A 19002-nucleotide genomic window follows, 5' to 3' on the forward strand; every position below is an offset into this window, starting at 1 on the left:
AAATATAATTATAGAAGTATCTATGTATTTAAAACATAACTCAATCATTTTAATAATAAATAGTGATAGATATTTTATTGAAAAAAGTTTAATTCAAAGTAATAATAAAGATAATGTAAGCTACGATAATAATTGATTTTTATCACAAAATATTTCTCGCGACCTGATTTTTTATTGTTCAGGTATTCTCCATTAACATAAAAATTATCATTTAATTACACTTTCACCTTCAAAATATTACTGTATTAAATGCCCTGCCAAACGCCGGATAGGTACACGTATCGCGATATTTAAAGGGGAAGTGCCATTGGTTCTCGAGGTCAAGAGAAAACCTTTACTCGGGAGTCACTTCAACCGCGCCACCGGAATGAATAGGACACAATACTTAAAAATGAGCTTAATAGTTTAAAAAATCATTATTAGTATATTCAAATTGATTTTCTATTCTGCTATTTTTTAGATATTTTATCGTTATTTGAACGCAAGGCGTTAAAGTAAAGTACAGATAAACTTTTAAAATACATCGAATATTTAATCATTCTCTTGGGTGCCAATTTCCCCCTGACGAACATATCCGAACATTTTTTAATATTATTAATTTTATATGGTTCGAGAAAGTGAATTCGTATTGTTCTGCAAAATATTTTATTTTAAACGATTAAGGAAACAAGGTATTGCACGGGGAAAAATATTCAAGCTCAGAACGGATGCGTGGATTTATATCTATACCTAAAATACATATAAAAATGGTGTCTATGCTGACTACCCTGACCACGTGGAACATTTCTTGACAACACGCAGAAGTGGTAACAAAGATGGCCACCAAAGCTGGTAATTGTGAAGAAATAAATTTTTAAACAATTTTTTGTAGAAAAATTTGAATTACTATTAGTATATATATATATATATATATATATATATATATATATATATATATAAACATATGTGTGTGTATATATACACACACACACACATATATATATATATATATATATATATATATATATATATATATATATATATATATTATTATTATTATTAGGTAAGCTAACGGTTAAGGTAGGTTTTTGGATGGACGTCATTACTAATTAAATAATTTGGGGCCCCTGGCAAAAAACACAACATTCTACTCTACATCAGGTCCCTTTTCAGCTCGGAGTACTTTCTTCCTCCCTTCATCCCGTCCAACATCCCTATCCTGTTCCTTCCCTTTCCTCGTTTGCCTAACATTCTCCCCTCAATCACAGTCTTCAACATCCCGCTGCCGGTCAATGCCCCCTTCAGCCACTTTTCCTGTCTCCATTGGATTGCTCCCAACAAACCCCTCTCTTCGCCCACCATGCCAAGTACTTCCTCATTTGTTTTCTTTTCCGTCCATTTCACCTTCTTCATTCTTCTCCACACCCACATTTCAAAAGCCTCCAGTCTACGTCTATTCTCCTGCTTCAATGACAACGTTTCCGCGCCGTACATAGCTACGCTCCAAATTAAAGTTTTTACGAGTCTTTTCTTAACATCCTTACTCAACGTCCCCGTCATCAACTCCCTCCTCTTTGTGAAAGCCTCTTTGTCTAGCCCGCCAAACGGCGAACAAATACTCATTTATATAGAAAGAGATATAAGGAAAAGGGATAGGAACACACACAAAGGACGTATACAGAAGAGGTGGGGAAGGCGGAATCCAGCAGATCATGACTGTAAAAATATTTCCTGGACCGGGATTTGAACTCCGGATCTTTCCACTTGCCGAGCGGAGGCTCTTAACCACTTGTGCTTTCCAGGAAACGTAATTTAGACCGAGATCTGCGACGCTTTATGCAGCCAAGTGCCCCGATTCTTTGCACTTGGCTGCATAAAGCATCGCAGATCTCAGTGTAAATCATGTTTCCGGGATAGCTCAATGCTCAATATGTGTGTGTGTGTATACACACACACATATTAATATAAATAAATAAATATATATATATATATATATATATATATATATATATATATATTAGCAGATAAAATACAAAAGCACATACGTACGATATGTTTGTTTGGATTTTATCATATACACAGTTTTATATATACTTCTGCTTTTGACATAGCAATAGTTTACGAATAAGAAAGCAAAACAAACCATTATTCTTAAGACAAACATAAACAGGCAGAAACCATTCAACTACGCAAAAACATGGTGATAAATGCCTGCAGTAAAAAAAAACTATTGGTTTAATACCTCAAATCGCCCCTGAAGATTTTGAGTTTCTATTTTTATCTCATGACGTGCCGTATCTACCCAAGGAATTGATCCCGATTGTCTCTTTTTTCAGGGGCTTCCAGATCCATCGCGTGCAACAGGTGGCGCAGTGGAAGACTTGGCGACAAAAAGAATGCTGAAGAGGATTGGATAGCACGGAAACCGATTTTCGAATGCTACAAAAATCATACGAGGAATGCATATACTTCCCAAGCTCTTGAGCAATCCCTCTGCCTTGTTTGAAAAAATAAGCAACATAATATTGTCGGTAACAAGAGAATAATAAAATCATAATTTCTTGAAAAATACATCACAGAAGGTGGGCTAAAATGAAAAAGAAGTTGGGGCATTTTTACGTTCCCGTACAAGAACTTTACTTCCAGTGACGTTAAAAATACATATCCCAATTGTCGTTAAACTTAGTTTAAACTGTGCAGTATTTAGAATAAATATTAGAGACTAGGAACTTGAAGAGTGAACAGAAGGGGTGAATTGAATAATGACTCCTGAATGAAACAAGAATGCGATTCTTTTGTGCATGCGCGAAAAACTATTGGCAAATGCTTTCACCAACAGGCCTTGCATATCCTTCGTCATTGTTCATTGAGGAGTTGGGACACGAGCCAGGACACTGATAAGTTTGAGGTAACATTTTCTGCCCTACCAATTCGTTAAGAAGTGGAAAATCCCGAAGATGAAAGGGCAAATGCCACGCATTGCCGCCATCTTGGCTGTAGCCCTAGCACTGTGCTCAGCCTTCGGACTCAACGAGGATAATTTTAGGCATCACTCCCTGCAGCATGGCCGGCACCACTCGGACAGGACTTGGGCCTTCCACGGCCACCATCGAGCTCACGGCAGGAGGATGTCGCACCACCACTCCCACGTCCCCCTGCACCCCCCCGTGGCTATGCCGCTCGCAGCGACCAACGCGACCGGCGAGCTGCCGTTGGAGCCGCATGCCGTGGAGGAAAACAAGCACCTTGAGTGTATGTTCCTCTTCGAGGTGGAGTCCTACCCCACACTGTGGAGGGAGGTGGATGGGAGGGAGGAGAGGGTGGAGGGCGCCGTTTTCTGCAACAGGAGCTGGGACCGTCTCCTATGCTGGCCCACCACCCTCGCGTCCACCCTCGCCGTGCTGCCGTGCTTCGAGGAGCTCAACGGGATCAAGTACGACGTCAGCCGTAAGTAGAGTGTGTTTTTTTTCTTACCACGCTCCTTCCTTTCGATTAAGTAGATAATGCTTAAATCCGATGATTACAGGTCCCAGAGTGATAAATGTTCCACCTCAACCCTACTATTCCTACTTCCAAGTTCAATGAAACTAGAAATAAACCTGTGATCCACAATTTGACTTCGCCTTTCGAAGAGGCCAGGCACGCAAAGCCAATTAAGATGCTGAAGTTGATTCAAGATTAATTTCCAACTGACTGCTCTTTTCAATCGATTACCACATAGTCCGAAAGAATTAATGACCGAAGATGGAATCACTTTCAAGAATGGTTAAAAATTCATTGCCAATCAAATTTCGATTCAATGCATTAACGTCATTTAGATGTTGTAATACATCCAAGAAATAGTTGGTAATCAAATTTAAAGTTGTGGAGGCGCTACTTGTTGGTCATTAATACGTTCCAGTTCCATCATATTACGCCTGAAACTGATCAGAATTCTTCAACATAATCCAAGGCGTTCACAATTGCTACTCCTTAGCTCCTATTTGCGTCAAAAGAAATCTAATAATTAAATGGATTTTACCAGGATATACCGGTCAAAACCTTTAAAATTCCCACCTGAAAACTGATTAATTTCAATCAATAGAGTATTTCATAATTTAACTATTTCCTTCCTTTATTCCTTCTCTCTAATATCCACCTTTATGCGTCAAGTTGTGCCCAAACCATATGGTTCTTCTTATGCTTATCATTCACATGTGTATCTATTCCTCCTACACTTTTCTTTATGCTTTATTTCTTACTTTATGCGTGTATTTGACCACAAGCGTCTGGTTACGAAGGATTTTATTTTTCTCAGGTCTACAAGAAAATGCTTACTTTCGTTACAACAAAAATTTGCAAAGAAATATTTTTAACGTTCTTTTACTGTTTTCCTTCAAAATAAATAAAATGAATTAAAGGAATATATTAGCGTTACAATGATAAATACTAAAATTACATTAGTTAAATTAAACCATATGACCATTGTACCAGACGGATTGAATACCATACGCCACACAAATACTATCGCGTATCGATGGTCTGTTTCTTAGCTTAAAGCTTAGCTTATGAGATTGGACCAGTGGTAGCGTGTTGTACTCTTACATCGACGTTTGCTGGTTCGAGACCATATCGAGGGGAATATTATTCTGGTTATTTTGTCGGAAAATATTTACCAGCGATTGACTACTTTTGCGCGCAACATAATATGAGAGAAAGCAGTTCTCAGTACAAGGCATTGATGGCGCAGATCAAGGTCCGGCATCGAAAGCCATAGATTTGGGCGAGAATGAATTTCACGGAATCGGCCGAATTACTCTGACGCGGAAGACAACGGAAAACCATCGCACTAGTCTCCCGAAGAGATTTAGCCCTGCACTGCTCCTATTTATGACATGATGGAATTTTTTCCGGTAAAATATTGCTGAGGTAAAATAGTCCCCCAATCGGATCTCCGGGTAGGGACTACTAGGAAGGGTGCATCTTCTAGGTAAGACAGATGCAGGATAGGAATCTGGAATGTAAAATCCCTAAAGGTGAGCTGAAAGCTGAAGAACTCCAAGATAGAAATGGAGAGGCTGGGTATAGACATATTGGGAGTTGGAGAGATCAAGTCGGGAGCATACGACTACCGGAGCGATGGATATCGAGTTATATACTCGGGAGACGACCGGAGGATCGCAGGCGTTGGCATCATATTGGAGAAAGAATGGGTGAGAAAAGTACAAGCAATATTGCCGAACAACGAGAAAATTCTGATGGTAAAGCAGGAAGGAGAGCCCATGGACCCCGCGATCGTGCAAGTATAGACGTCGATGTCTAGCCATACAGAAGAAGGGATAAAAGAAGTGCACGAGCAAATGGAATCAGTCCTGGGAAAGATGAAAGGGGAAGAAAATGTCATCATAATGGGAGACTGGAACTCAGTCGTAAGAGGAGGAAAAGAAGCACGAAGCGTGGTAAATTGCGGGCTGGGAAAATGGAACGCCAAAGGAGTTCTAGTCGAACGCAAAGGCTAGTCGAGTTCTGCTATGAGAAAAATATGGTATCAACTAGCACCCTTTAAATATCGACGAAGGAGAAACACACAGAGGATATCGCAAGATACCAAACAGACTATATACTTGTAAGAAGAGGATACAAGAACCAGGTGAAGCAGTGCAAGACCGATCGCAACCTAGTAATCATGGTGACACAACTTCGCTACAATAAAAATAAGAAGACCAAACAAGAACCAAGGGGAGACTCAAAATTGCTGGTGACCAAAGAAACCAGAGAAAGATGCACCACGGCCATTGACAACAAGCTAGGTGATGAAAGAGAAAGAAGCATCGAAGAGAGATGGGATGAGCTGAAGAGGGCAATCGTAAAAATTGCAAAAGAGCGACTGGTGAGAAAGAGAGCCGACACGAAGAAACCATGGATCACGACGGAGATAAGGGGACTAATAGAAGAAAGAAGAAAATACAAGAACGCCAGGAATGATGATGAGGAAAGGCTCTAGAAGAAGCTTAAGGGGAATCTACTGAAAGAGGGTGAAGATATTGGTAATAGATGGAAGCAACACATTGAAGAACTCTACCATGGTCCGATACCGCTGGAAGAAAACTTGATGAAGGACGAGAATGAAACGGATGACGGTAAAAAGGGCCCATACTTACTGAGGAGCGAATTCAGTCAAAGACCTTCAGAAAAACAAAGCTCCTTCAGAAGACAAAATCGGCGGAGACATCATCAAGGCACTCGGGAGCAAAGCCAAAGACAATCTGTATGGAATAATCAAAGATAGCTACAAAGAAGGAAGACTTCATGAAGACATTCATAGGAGTGTGATGATCGCGATACTAAAGAAGACGATGTAAGAGAAATGGGAGAAGCACTGAACCTTGAATCTTGTGTCACATGCATTTAAAATACTTACACGAATAATTAGTCAAAGGCTGGAAATGAAAATTGAAGATAGCCTTTCGAAAATCCAATTTGGCTTTAGGAAGAACACATGAGTCAGGGAAGCTATACTCAGTCTGAGAATCATGATAGAGAAGACAATACATGTGAATAAGCAACTGTATGTGACATTCATGGACTTGGGGTATGTTTTCGACAATGTAGAATGGAACAAGGTATTTGGACTGCTGGAAAAACTCGGAATAGATTACAATGACAGAAAAATATTCTGTCAGCTATACAAGAAGCAGGTTGCCACAATGCGAATGAGAGATGGAAGCCATATAGAGGCTCAAATTAATGAAGGAGTTAGACGAGGATGCAACCTCTCACCTGCATTGTTCAACATGTTTCTGAAGGAGGCAATTAGAGAAGCACAAGGCATCGGATTAAACGGAATTAGGATCAATGGAGAAGAGATAAACATGGTACGCTTCGCCGATTATATTGCAATGATAGCAGAAAACCAGGAGGATGTTCAAAGGTCACTAAACGTATTGGATCAAGTTCTACAAATATACAACATGAACGTAAACAAGACGAAGGCTAAAATCCCAGTTGGTGGAAGAGAGAAGCGGAATAGAGTAATCACACTGTAAGGACAAAAATTAATGCTAGCGGACTCCTTCACCGATCTCGGAAGTACCATCACATGGGATGGAAGAAATACTACAAACATCCAGCAAAGAATAGCTCACGCTAAGAGAGAATTCATTAGGTAAAGACAACTGATGTAGTTACTACATATATTCCCTCTTATTCCACATACGCCTAGCACCCTGCGATCCACCAAACACCGGGTGGAAAGGGGGCGACCGAACGCCGATCAAGCAACATGCCTATTTATATTACGAGTATTATAAGGTTAGAATCTATTTCTATGTCAACACGAACAGGAAAAAAAGATGTATTAAAAGAAGGCAGAAACATCTGCAATTCTGACACTTATTACCGGTTAGAATTCTACGTATTTTGGACGAACAATTCACAAATACAATACTATTTATATGCATTCACCTACTACCAACCCGGAACAAGGGCGCACGGCGGGGGGCGTTAGGACGCCAGACGTGGAGTGATTTGCGGGAATTTAATCTTGTGTGCCCCTATTATTTTCTGAGATGTTCCCTCTTTTATTGTTTTCACGAATAGTGCACCGGAACAGCAAATACTTGAATCTATTAGTTCGGCATTCTAACTCTAATTTTGTGACGATTGTTGACCCTGCCAATGTACTTAGGGGGCCTAATTATATCTCCAATATCGGATGCGAAACCTCACGCTTTATATCTTTGTAATAAGTTTGCATGTAATTTAGCCGTGCATCTTCGTGCATCTAAAAGTTCCCATTCCGTATTAAATTTGTGACCCTTTGTGTCCTTTGGTACAAGCTTTTCACGAACCTAGCGGCCTTTCTCTGTACCCTATTCAACGCTGCAATAATGCATTTTGAAATGCATCCCAAATCCTCGCCAATTACTCAATGTGAAGCTAACCTAAAGATAAATAGAACGTTTACTTCACCTTTTCGTCGCTACTCCTTCCGACTATACGTTTGACGATTGACAGCTTTTTTATCGCTCCTTCACAGCAAATAGTGCGTATTTGTTTACCCTAAGGAAGATCCGATGCTCATTTGAACAACTCCAAATGTGTATGCTGTTTAAGTTTGGTTGTGTTTTCTATTGTTAAAGAAATGCATGACGGTACATTTTTTCATATATAATTCTAGCCCACTTTCTTCATACCATTTTTGAATGTTGTTCAAGTCAGGTTTTAGTGAATCACGATCCGCGTCATTCGCTATTTGCCAGTAGATTACTGTGTCATCGGCAAAGAGTTTTATGCTGATTTTATTCTGCTGGTGATATCATTAATGAACATAAGAAATAGTAGTCCTATGACGCTACCCTGTGGGACGCTAGATGTTCTCTTTACATAATTACAGGTTAAGCCATCCACCACAACCATTTGTTTGCTGTAAGTAAGGAAGTCCCAAAATCAAGTGTATTACTCTGTCGCCTATTCCGTACCATTAAATTTGCAAATCAATTTAGCCTGTGGGACTTAATCAGAGACCTTCTTGAAGTCCAGCAATACCGCATCCACATGTTTGTTCCTTTCCCCTGACTGTGGATCGTCGTGCAACAAAAGTTCCAACTGTTTTTCACATGGTCTCTCCTTTCTGAAACCGTGTTGTATATTGGATAATAGGTCGTGAGTGTGGGGGAATGTCATTGTACTACTATCAATAATATGTTCCAAGACTTTACAGGAGAGATAGGTTAACGATATTGGTCGATAATTACCGGAGTCTTGTTTGTTTCTACTTTTAAAAATAGGTGTGATGTTAGCTATTTTCCAGTCAATGGGAACGACGCCTTCTGTAATTGATTTCTTAAATATGTATTTTTAAAAAAAGAGCCCTTTAGTAGCGAGCTCTTTCAGTGCCCTTGCAGAAATATCCTCTGATCCGGGTGATTTATTAGGTTTAATGTATAGGAGTTGTTTAGTGATTCCTTCGCGTGTAATTCTAATGTCGTCTATCTTTGCAATAAGTGTGACGTGGCCTTTACTGGATATCTCTCTGTCATAAGTGCACACGCTTTGAAAGAAATCATTGATAACATTCGGTTTTTAATGCACTCTGTATACATATTTCATGGCTGCTTTTAAGGGGCTCCATTTAACGGACGTTTTCTCTGCAATTCCCTAACGTACGAACGAAACACCTTAGGGTTTTACTCTACAAGGAATCGCAGGGAGCCATGCTCTTGAAATTCATTAAGACGCTTTGAATTACTTTCTTTGTTTCCCTACGATGTGCCAAGTATTTTTTCCCTCTACTTTTCAGGAGTCGTTCCTTGGCCGTTTTCAAAGTTTTTTGTTCTTCGTGTGCAATATCCTTTGTTGTCTTAAAACCCTTCTCACCTCACTGTCGTACCATCGTGGTTGGTTACTATCGTTGTTCTCTTAGGTTGGGATATGCAGGTGTATATCCCAACCCTGTATGTCTCTATACCGTGTATAAATAATTCCAAGAGATACACTTACAATTATTCACCATAATGAGTCATGGTTCATATATTCTCTTTTTTCATATACAGGTAATTTAGTTGTTCTCTAATTTACTTTTTTTTCTTTCGTGCATATTTCAGTCATGGATGCTAAGCTTTTTAAGTCCATTCATCATTTTACCAGATATTAAAACTCATTCTGGAATCAGAATTTGACGTTGATGGACGATATAACTTAGCGGGAAACACCTCGAAAATGGAACTCTATTCTATTCTATTCATCAGGCGAATCAAAATTTACCATTTGAACGCACTCGGAATGGGAAATGGCTTTACGGATAAAACGAATTCATCCAGGTTTTTTGATAACGCTCATTTTACAAGGGTAAACCCACATCCACAAAGAGGAAGGAGGTTCTTCCCTCTTCGTAATAATTATGCGATGCTTATCTGCCTATCCCGCACCTTCCCGACGAATCCCCAAGATTCACCACCGAGGCGAAACTCTTTCCGTGCTTCCTCTCTTCCCCGAAACTCTTCTCACACCCCACCCCTCTCTCTCCTCCTCACACCTTCCCCCGTGATACTTCGCGTGCATTAAGCCCGTGCGTGCTTCGGCGCGAATCCTTTTGATGTAATCCTTCCCCTCCTCACCCTTCTTCTCCAATCCCTCACCCCTACCGGCAAAATACCCTCCTCCAACCTGCCGCACTGCGACGTTGTTTCCTTGGTTTAATTTTTATCCTCCCGAACCGCGTGACGCTGCCCTCCCGACGTACCTCCGCACGCCTTGTTGAACCACTCAACTCTCTCCCCGGCTTACCCGTGCGAGGTTGCGAGGCGGGCTCGCGAGGAGGAGGGCGCACTCACGATAGAGTGGGAGAGGGCAACGCGAGGCGCCTGCGGTTGGTGACTACAAGGATACCTTAATGACGCGCGTCGTTGCGGACGTGCTCTGAATCCACGTTTCGCCACACCAGTTGCCGCCTTTCCTTTCGTGGCAATAGTGTGTCATGTCATCCCTCTGCCACTCACTCCTCCGCTTATCCACCACTCCACTAAGCGAGCAGTATCCCGTTTCCCCTCCTACACCTACGCTCCCCGGAGGACGTCCTTAAAGGGACCGGTGATTGCGTGCCTGAAGTGACGGCGTCCGTCCGCCACCCTACCGACCGACGGGACGCTGACAATGAGGGAGGGAGGTGGTCGCGGCGGCGGGCAGTATTGGATCGCCCCCGGGGTGGTCTGCGGTGGAGAGATAGAGAAGAACGGGTCACGTCCGAAGGGAGAACGGGGGGCCGCGTGGCCACCTCCGTGAATAAACACGCGTTGCCCAGCCGCCTCGAGGTGAAAGGGTCGGAAGTATGAGTGCGCGCAGCAGTTTGGTCGGTTTGTGAGGTCCGGCCTCAGGTTATATCGTGGAATACTATTAAATGTGGGTGTATGCATAGCGGAGAGGTTTCCTAGACAAATTGGAAGGAAAACACCGGGTTCTACAGCGGGGAAGCCGACGAAGCCGAAACGGTACCTATTTGCTCTCGTGTAGTATGTTGGGCCGATGCAACGAACAAAGCATTGAAATCGCAAATCGAACTCATACGCATGAAAAGCGTAGAAGTAGTAGTATTTACGGTATGGTTGGCGGCCGACAGCTGAGGTAATTTGCAACATTAAGGATGGACAGGAAAGGATGAAGGGCGGATAGAAACCCGGCGTCGGCATTAGCCTACTCTTAACGAAATGCGCCTAAGGGTCCGCGATTTATAGTCCCATCCGACGGACGGCGTACTCACTCAAAGTTCCTTCAACAAAGTACCTCAAGTAGGGATCGGCATACCAATTCAAAATATCAGCCATCGCCGGGATTCGAACCGGGGCCCTCTGGAAGGGAAGCCAATGGAAAGCGTTTGTTGAGGAATGAAATTTCATTCCACGATTTTGCCACTTTAAAATGTTCGGCAAAATCTTGGAATCATATGAAAAAAAATTTGAAAATATGTATATTACAAAAAATTAATATTCTACTGACTGAATTTAAAGTATCTACTAAGTAGAGAATGGCAACATTTCGGGTTTGCTATGAATGCGTTTCTCAACCAATACAAAGTATACCCCTTCCTTATATGGGATTGAATTTCAATCCATCAAAAATATTCCAAACGTTATAACCTACAGAAATTTAGTTATAATATGGAAAATACAGGGAAAAACCTTCTCATTAGTATGACAGTTTTAGGACTAGTAAAATTTACTTAATATTTACTCTTGAAAATAGTAATTCCTTACTGTGAAATACATTGAACAGAATAGCATAAGCCAGCCTATAAGAGAGGGATTAAATATTCCACCGTAGATACGGCTATTTTATATTGATATCAATATTTCTAGAAACTTGCATTTTATTTGTTCTGCTGGAGTTAAAAATGTACATAAAGTGCAACTAAAACCAGTCACTAGAATGTGGTTTTAGAAGACTTTTCTCCTAATTGGTTAGCTAAAATAAAGATGTGAGCGTAGCATTAATCAAGAGGCGCTTCGGAGGACACTATGATTAATAAAACAGCAGCGTGTTCATTGGAAGAAATTATTTAGTGTGGAACTTGTGATAATGGCACATCAAGTACGTAAAAACTCGCAAGTGCTTACTAGAAGGAACAATAATCTAAGCATCAGGTTTTTGATATCACACGGTAGTTCCCAGAGGTACCCTCCTCATGAGAAAATAATTAATGAGATGAATTCAACAAAACGTTCTCCGTAGTCGTCATAAGCTCACAGAAGCAATCCTAAGGGTACCAATCATCCCGGGAGCATGTCCTATTCTCATATAAATCGATTATTGACGACCGAAATGTCCTCTCGGGAGGGGACCCAAGCTTACCACTGACCTTTCAGTTTGATCAGCACAGTTTTCCGAGTTTGATAAACCGTAACCCGAGCGGAATGTATTCGGATTCCACGTGAGCCTGCAGACATGAAAACAACACGATACACGCTCTGCCAATCGACACATGCTACTCTGACAACTTTCAATTTTCTGCATTTTCCTGGAGGAATTCATGAGGCGTAAATTCCCCAATTTAATGATTCAATTGGGCTTTGAATTCCTGCTGGAACCTGAAAGAGAATAAAATAGTATTAAAATATATAATGGGGAATGGAGTTGAATGGCACGTATACTGATGAAGTACCCACTTGTGTATTGTTTTCTATCTTAAATTCCGAAAGGTATATATGGCATCCTTACCTTTCCAGTTCATTGCTCCGAGTGTATTTTGTAAGAAAAGGAATTTGTGAGGCAAATGCCCTCTTTACTCGACCGAAAATTCTCTTCTACACGGTTGATCTTCCTAAATTCTAATGAAGGAGGTGAAATATCTTCGCGCCTCGAGTGAGTGATTTTTGTGACGAAGTGAATCCATTAGCTTCCAGATTGAACCCAACGATATGAATTTAAATCTTCAGCGCTATTATTAATCCAGGCAGCAATATTGAATCTTAGGGAGACGTTTCCTTCGAGTCGCAGACCTTCCGAACAGCAGTCGCTCCAAATTTAGGCGCAGGATTCCAGTTTGATATACCCTAAGTCCAATATGCCTTTTCTGTAGCGATGTAATATCCTAAAAGATAACATCTGCAATATGTCATGATTGAATTGCTTGGACCATGTTAAGAACAAATAAATATATTTTTTTAAATATGAAACACCCGAAGAGTTATTAACAAATTAAAATTATAGATTATTCAACTTAAGCATTTGAACCAACAAGTTTGATTGGTGAAAGATACTTAGAAGAGCGTTTGGTGAAATAATGCATAAAGGAAAGCGGACCAACTCATTTCTACGTTGCCTAGGGTTTCTCAAGAAGGTTCGATTACTAGAAATCACAAAGCTCAGTATTCAGCTTGAAGTATCACCAACCCCTGTCTACAACAAAATCCGGAACTCTGCATTCAGAAGCCAAACGCAATGTGTCCTCGTGATTTATTGTGAAAAATAATTGGCTAGAAAGAATATAAAAATAATGACCGAAAAGGAAGCTTAATTCGTATTCCCGACTATATTCCTGTATTGATCTAATGTTAATTAATTGGTACTTGCTTTATTTTCTATCCGTTATGATTTCACTAATTCTTTTTTAATCAGTCACAGTTCCGTGTGACGAGGCAAGTTATTTTACGTAAACTATCAATACAAGAACACTGAACTTGACTGGTCTCTTGCCGAGTGAGTTCTTGCGAGAAAATAGACAATTTTTGATAAGGAAATGAAAAGAAGAATAGTGGAAAGGTATAATGAGAAGAAAATTATCGTTAATATTATGTTTTAGAAGGGTGTCGTTGAATTAGATCTTTTTCAAGTGCGCAATTCTAAATCAACTATGCCGATCTACCTAAAAAAAAGCACCCTAATAACTTATAGAAATCCCATTGCACCGAGAATTGTATTTGTAGGGATATACTTTTATATTAACCAATTAAATCATATGCATTGCTTAAGCTTTATCATGATGCGGAGCAGCAGCCGATTTTGAGGGACTACCATAAAACATTCCCATTCTCTGCCTCTTGTGTCCAAGGTCGCAGACTATTGGGCCAGGGTTATAAACGGTCCATCTCCGTTAACGCCTTTATTTTAACCTTTCGTCTCCTCAAAGGGAGGCATTTTCCTTTATTGCCGACGAAATTTCAATTAAATGCTCATTTGGAAAGTTTTAATGCATAAAATACATATTCCAAACACACATTTTGGTTCATTTTATTATCTAAGAATTATATCCTATTTGAATTTAGGGATCTTACGCTGAATCATAAATTTTCTTCATAAATTTGGACAGTCAAAAGAGTGCTGTTTCTCAAGGCTCCTAAAATTACTCCTGAAAAGTGACCGACAAATCTCTGTGGCTACTAAGACTCTGTGGACAAACGGATATTTCCTTTTCATATCACCAGTTCCATGAACTGCCATGCATTAACAAAATAACTGTAAAGCTGAGAATAATTTTCAAAAAAATGACCAGCGTCAGAATTCTTTGAATTGTTTGATTCAAATGGGATTAAATTTTAGAGGCCATGTAAAACCCCTGCGTTAAATGGCTGCTTTCTCATGGATTAGAAAGCGTTCTGTTCTCAAAAAACAGCGTGACCATTATTTGCTGAAACAGCCGAGTATTGATTAGTACCAAAGGAAATTCCAGCTAATCCCCGATCCGCTTAGCGGGATGGTTTTCATGGACGTAAAACGAAGATTAATTACATACCACCCGTTCCTCTTGAAAAAGTTAAAAAGGAACCATGCATTACATAATTCCTTCCATTCCATTTTTTCCTCTTAATTCAAGACCATGTTTCCTCTATGAGTACCAGGATAACACGTGCCCAGTATTCGAGTCGTGTCATAATGCCCTTTATTTAGACGAAAATATGAATTGCTAAAACCGATAGTGCACGCACTGCTGCTACCCAGAATTAACTTAATTGATATTTCCCCGATAAATATACAAATATCCGCTTGAAAATTTCACCAAAATGCTGTTTGGATTCACTTTTGGTCTCACTAGAATACGCTATTGCTCGGTACTAATGGGAGGTCGAACCTTCAGAGCAATATTCTGCTGAAATTAATATGAAAATGAGCCTCAAGTACAGGTATTTCTACTCATGTAACCAATACGTATATTCAAATATCCACTGGGTGCCTCATGCAAACGTATTTTATTTGTACAGGGTGCGGCAATATAACTCCCTTTTTTGAAAGCATTTTGCGTTTGAAAAAGAAAATAATGCTGCCGCACTCTATATAAATATAATACTCGTCAAGTAAACTGTAATAAGGCATTACTCGTATATTAAATTGAAAAATAGACAACCGAATCACCTCACGTTGACGAAAATTGGTACGCGACAATGACATGGCCATTAGAGACAACCCACTCACTGAATGGAAGAATCTTGACAAATGGCGTTGAGAGGTCATTGAGTAAGTACCTTTATGGGAGCTGATTTCTGTATCATGTGCTTACATTGACTCGTTCACATCGTTTTCATTGGAAACGGAAGGAATCGAGCCTGAAAAACGTAGTGTTCTGGCATAGAAAAGGGTGATTACGTGAAAATTACGAAATTGTTTTCGCGACACTGTCATCCAGTGCATTTGGAGCTAATCGATTCCTCACCAAAGTTCTCGACTTGTGAACGATCCTCGTGAATGATTCAACGCCTCCTCAACGACGCCAAATTAGTTCCAGCTGTCCGACAATCCCGATCAGGCGAAGGGTAAGGAAAAGAACGACGGAATGCATACAACACGCCGCCCGTTCAGCTAAATGCGGCCCTCCGTTCGGATGCTAAAAACTGACCGACGCTTGTGAAAGATTCAACGATATCCTCGACCTCTCGCCTATCCATCACGATTCGAGAATTGTTTATCCCGGAAGCGAAAAGTAATTTATTCCATCTGAAATCGATGATTTCAAACGCAAGCGCTCTAATTTCGGGGCAGACACACTTCGCGACTCTTTAGTGCAAGTGATTTTTTTTTGCTTTTATTCTGATTCCACAGGATTTTTTTTATCATGATATACAGAATGGTTTTTACAAGCTCCAAACTTTTATAGTAAATACATCTCCCTCTATGCTCCCGAAATTACATCTTTTCATACTCTTTTTCTGTATCGATAAACATAAAAAAAGGTTTCATTTCTTGATTTCTATGTTTAAATTAACACGCTAAATTCCATATTTGGTGATCAGGAGAAATCATACGAATATATTCGTTGCTGTTGGAGTGCGAATACGTCGACTCTTTAGCAAAAAAAGATGATTTGTTGACATCTTAGACCAGATTTAACGCATAAAATCATAATAATTTCCATTTTTGACTCATTGTACTATCTGTGATCTAACTCTATAGTTTAAACAGAGCGATTGTTTTTCAGTCATTTATCATTTGCATTTAGAAGTCCGTGGAAAATATCAGGTATAACCCAGGTCCTTTCAAACACGATGTGAATACATTTCGAAAATTAACCTACAGAATGAAATAGCAAAATATCGTTTTTTTTTATTTTAACATATTTTTTAAATCACCATTAAATAATTTTATTCATTCATACTTTAACATAGGCCATATAAATACAATACAACAATTCTAAACTGTTCGCATTTTGCACTGATCGTAAAGTATATTAATGATCTTAAATAATTCTCTAAATCGCTTTTAAAATACCCTACCAACTAGAAGTTGGTTTCGAACGATTACTTAATACCTTTATTTTCTAATTATTTCTTATAAATATTCGCTGGTCATGTCCATTATTGCCATAATCTTCTAAGCAACTTTACAATATTAAATGTTTTCTTATTTTTCAAAATAAGTATACAATCCAGATAGGGAATTCCTAACTCTTAGCAAAATCCTTTCCGACGAACATAATTTTTCCCGAACTGCCATTCACCTTTTTGCTGAAAGAAATGCCAATATTTTTCCTTCCTATTTCAATTAAAGGCATTAAATTTCAACACACATTCATGTCTCTTGAAAATTTCAAAATTCCTATACAATTTAAATACCTATTAATTCACAAAGCGGACGCAGTAATAATCGTAAGTACTGCATTCAAATGCGGAAGGTTTCTATAAATAAATTAAAGTATTGCTAAACTTTTAATTTTATTTCCCAAAGTAAAAGTAGATAGTTAATTCAATTTGCGTAGCAATTCATTCACTCTAGATGCATAATGATATCGGGTTTTTGATATTATTCAACCTATCAACTGAATGGCACAAAATATCTTCTAAGGTTTTTTTCATATACTGACACACTGAACACAAGTTGGATATTAGTGCTCAATAGGAAAGTAATAACAGTAACACGCCATCTATGGCTGAGTGTTACAGCATTGATTGCTAATGTGATATCCCAAAACAGACGTCTGAATCAAGAGGCCTAATGAGATGATGTCAATTGATATTATATGGAAACCCAACCCAAATACCAAGGAATGAGGTCTCGGCTACAGTGTTGCAAATATACGCCTTTGAAGGAATTATATTGATGAATACAAAATTATGGAAATGGATGCCAAAGTAGCAGATTCAAAGACTCCATCTTCCCACGGTCAATACGGGATAGCAACTGTACGGTTATAGATAGCAAAAATCACACTTGCCACCAATTGCGTCTAGAAAATATTTATTTCACTCACTTTTCAGGTACTTTTCCAAATCTCGTATGTTATGCTGCCAAAACCCATCCAGCATGACCGCAATAGATTGCCAATAAAGAATGTAGTGCTCGTAATAGTGTGACTGGCTCTGGTTTGTTTGTTTTCTAACTTCTACTTCCATTCCTCGTCTATCTCAGAATGGGGACGCCACCCCTGCTTACAGCGATGTGTCACATTAGCTGTGTCTTTGGGGGCGTAGACCATGAGCAATGAGGATAATTTCAATAAGGTAGAATATGCACAGTTAAATATTTGACCTTTGGATGTAAAAAGGATGTAAAGTACATCTACGTATTCTCGTAAAATTCTCACTTTAAGGAGAGAAGGGTTGTTTCCATTCAACTTTATTACTAACTAGAGAGAGATGAATGCATGTATACGAGCTAACAACATTTCAGAGGCGAAGGTTCCGCTTGCCCACTATTTGGGGAAAATTACAAGTTTAACGTGATAATTCATAATTAGATCACCAAGGGTTTAATTTGATTCTTTCCCTATTACTTCCCCAAGCACTTGGCAAATATGGGACAAGGATCAGGGATCCTGAACAGTGCGATGACAATCTCTCCGTTCTCCTGACGTCCGCTTCCACCAATGCTAACTCTCCTGAATTGTACATAACACCCCGGGGATGCGATCTCTCGCCGGACGTAGGTGATTTAAACCGGAACGGTTGGCGTCCGTGTGCACGAGGATTCCTAACCCCTCTCCTCCCTCCCTGTGGCCAAACGCTCATTTGCGGTCCCTTCGTGTGAGCGTTTGTGAGAGCTTGTTCTCTTTGCCATCCGATGCCCGAAGCAGGTGCCCAAAAAGGTCAGCCAGTGTAAAGGAGAATTCGGCGCGGTGGAAGAGGTAAAAGGGAGTGTCGGAATCGCGAAGAACACCAATTGAAACACTCGGATGAAGAGGAATGTCAAAAAAAAATGGGCGACCGAATTCATGCCCTTCTCGCGCCCTGATGATACAAACATTTTGAAACGAACACTTTATTGGCCGGAAATTAATGAGTAAAACGACTACCCCGGCGATGTAATGAAAACATTCCGTCGCGGCGTGGAAATATATTCTCAAATGATCGTGAGGGTGATTAGACACCTGCATTTCGTTTTTGAAATTTTGCCACCAATTATTTTGAAAAACATTCAAATTAAGGTTTTGCAACAGAAAATTACTTATGCCATCAAACCGACGGCAGATCAAATGAATCATGCATAGCATATTGTATTGGCATGAGAGAAGAGCATTAAAACATGGGTGAGCACACTGCTCGAATAAGAGCTCTTTCCGCGATTAACATGGCATATCGCGTACCTCTCAGGTAGTACAGAACCAGCGCTGCGCTGAATACTGGG

General features: G+C 39.8%; 1 protein-coding gene across 1 annotated transcript in view; it reads left to right on the forward strand.

Moving 5' to 3' along the window:
• The first annotated feature begins 2936 nt into the window (after positions 1-2936).
• Positions 2937-19002, forward strand: part of LOC139692103 (diuretic hormone receptor-like) — a 366793-nt gene continuing 350727 nt past the window's right edge. Inside the window, exon 1 of the mRNA XM_071590138.1 lies at positions 2937-3426. Within this exon, the coding sequence (XP_071446239.1) occupies positions 2937-3426 (490 nt within the window). The remainder of the gene's footprint in view (positions 3427-19002) is intronic.

The sequence above is a fragment of the Hetaerina americana genome, unplaced genomic scaffold, assembly GCF_022747635.1.
Source record: "Hetaerina americana unplaced genomic scaffold, ioHetAmer1.1.p SCAF_4, whole genome shotgun sequence".
NCBI lineage: Eukaryota > Metazoa > Arthropoda > Insecta > Odonata > Calopterygidae > Hetaerina > Hetaerina americana.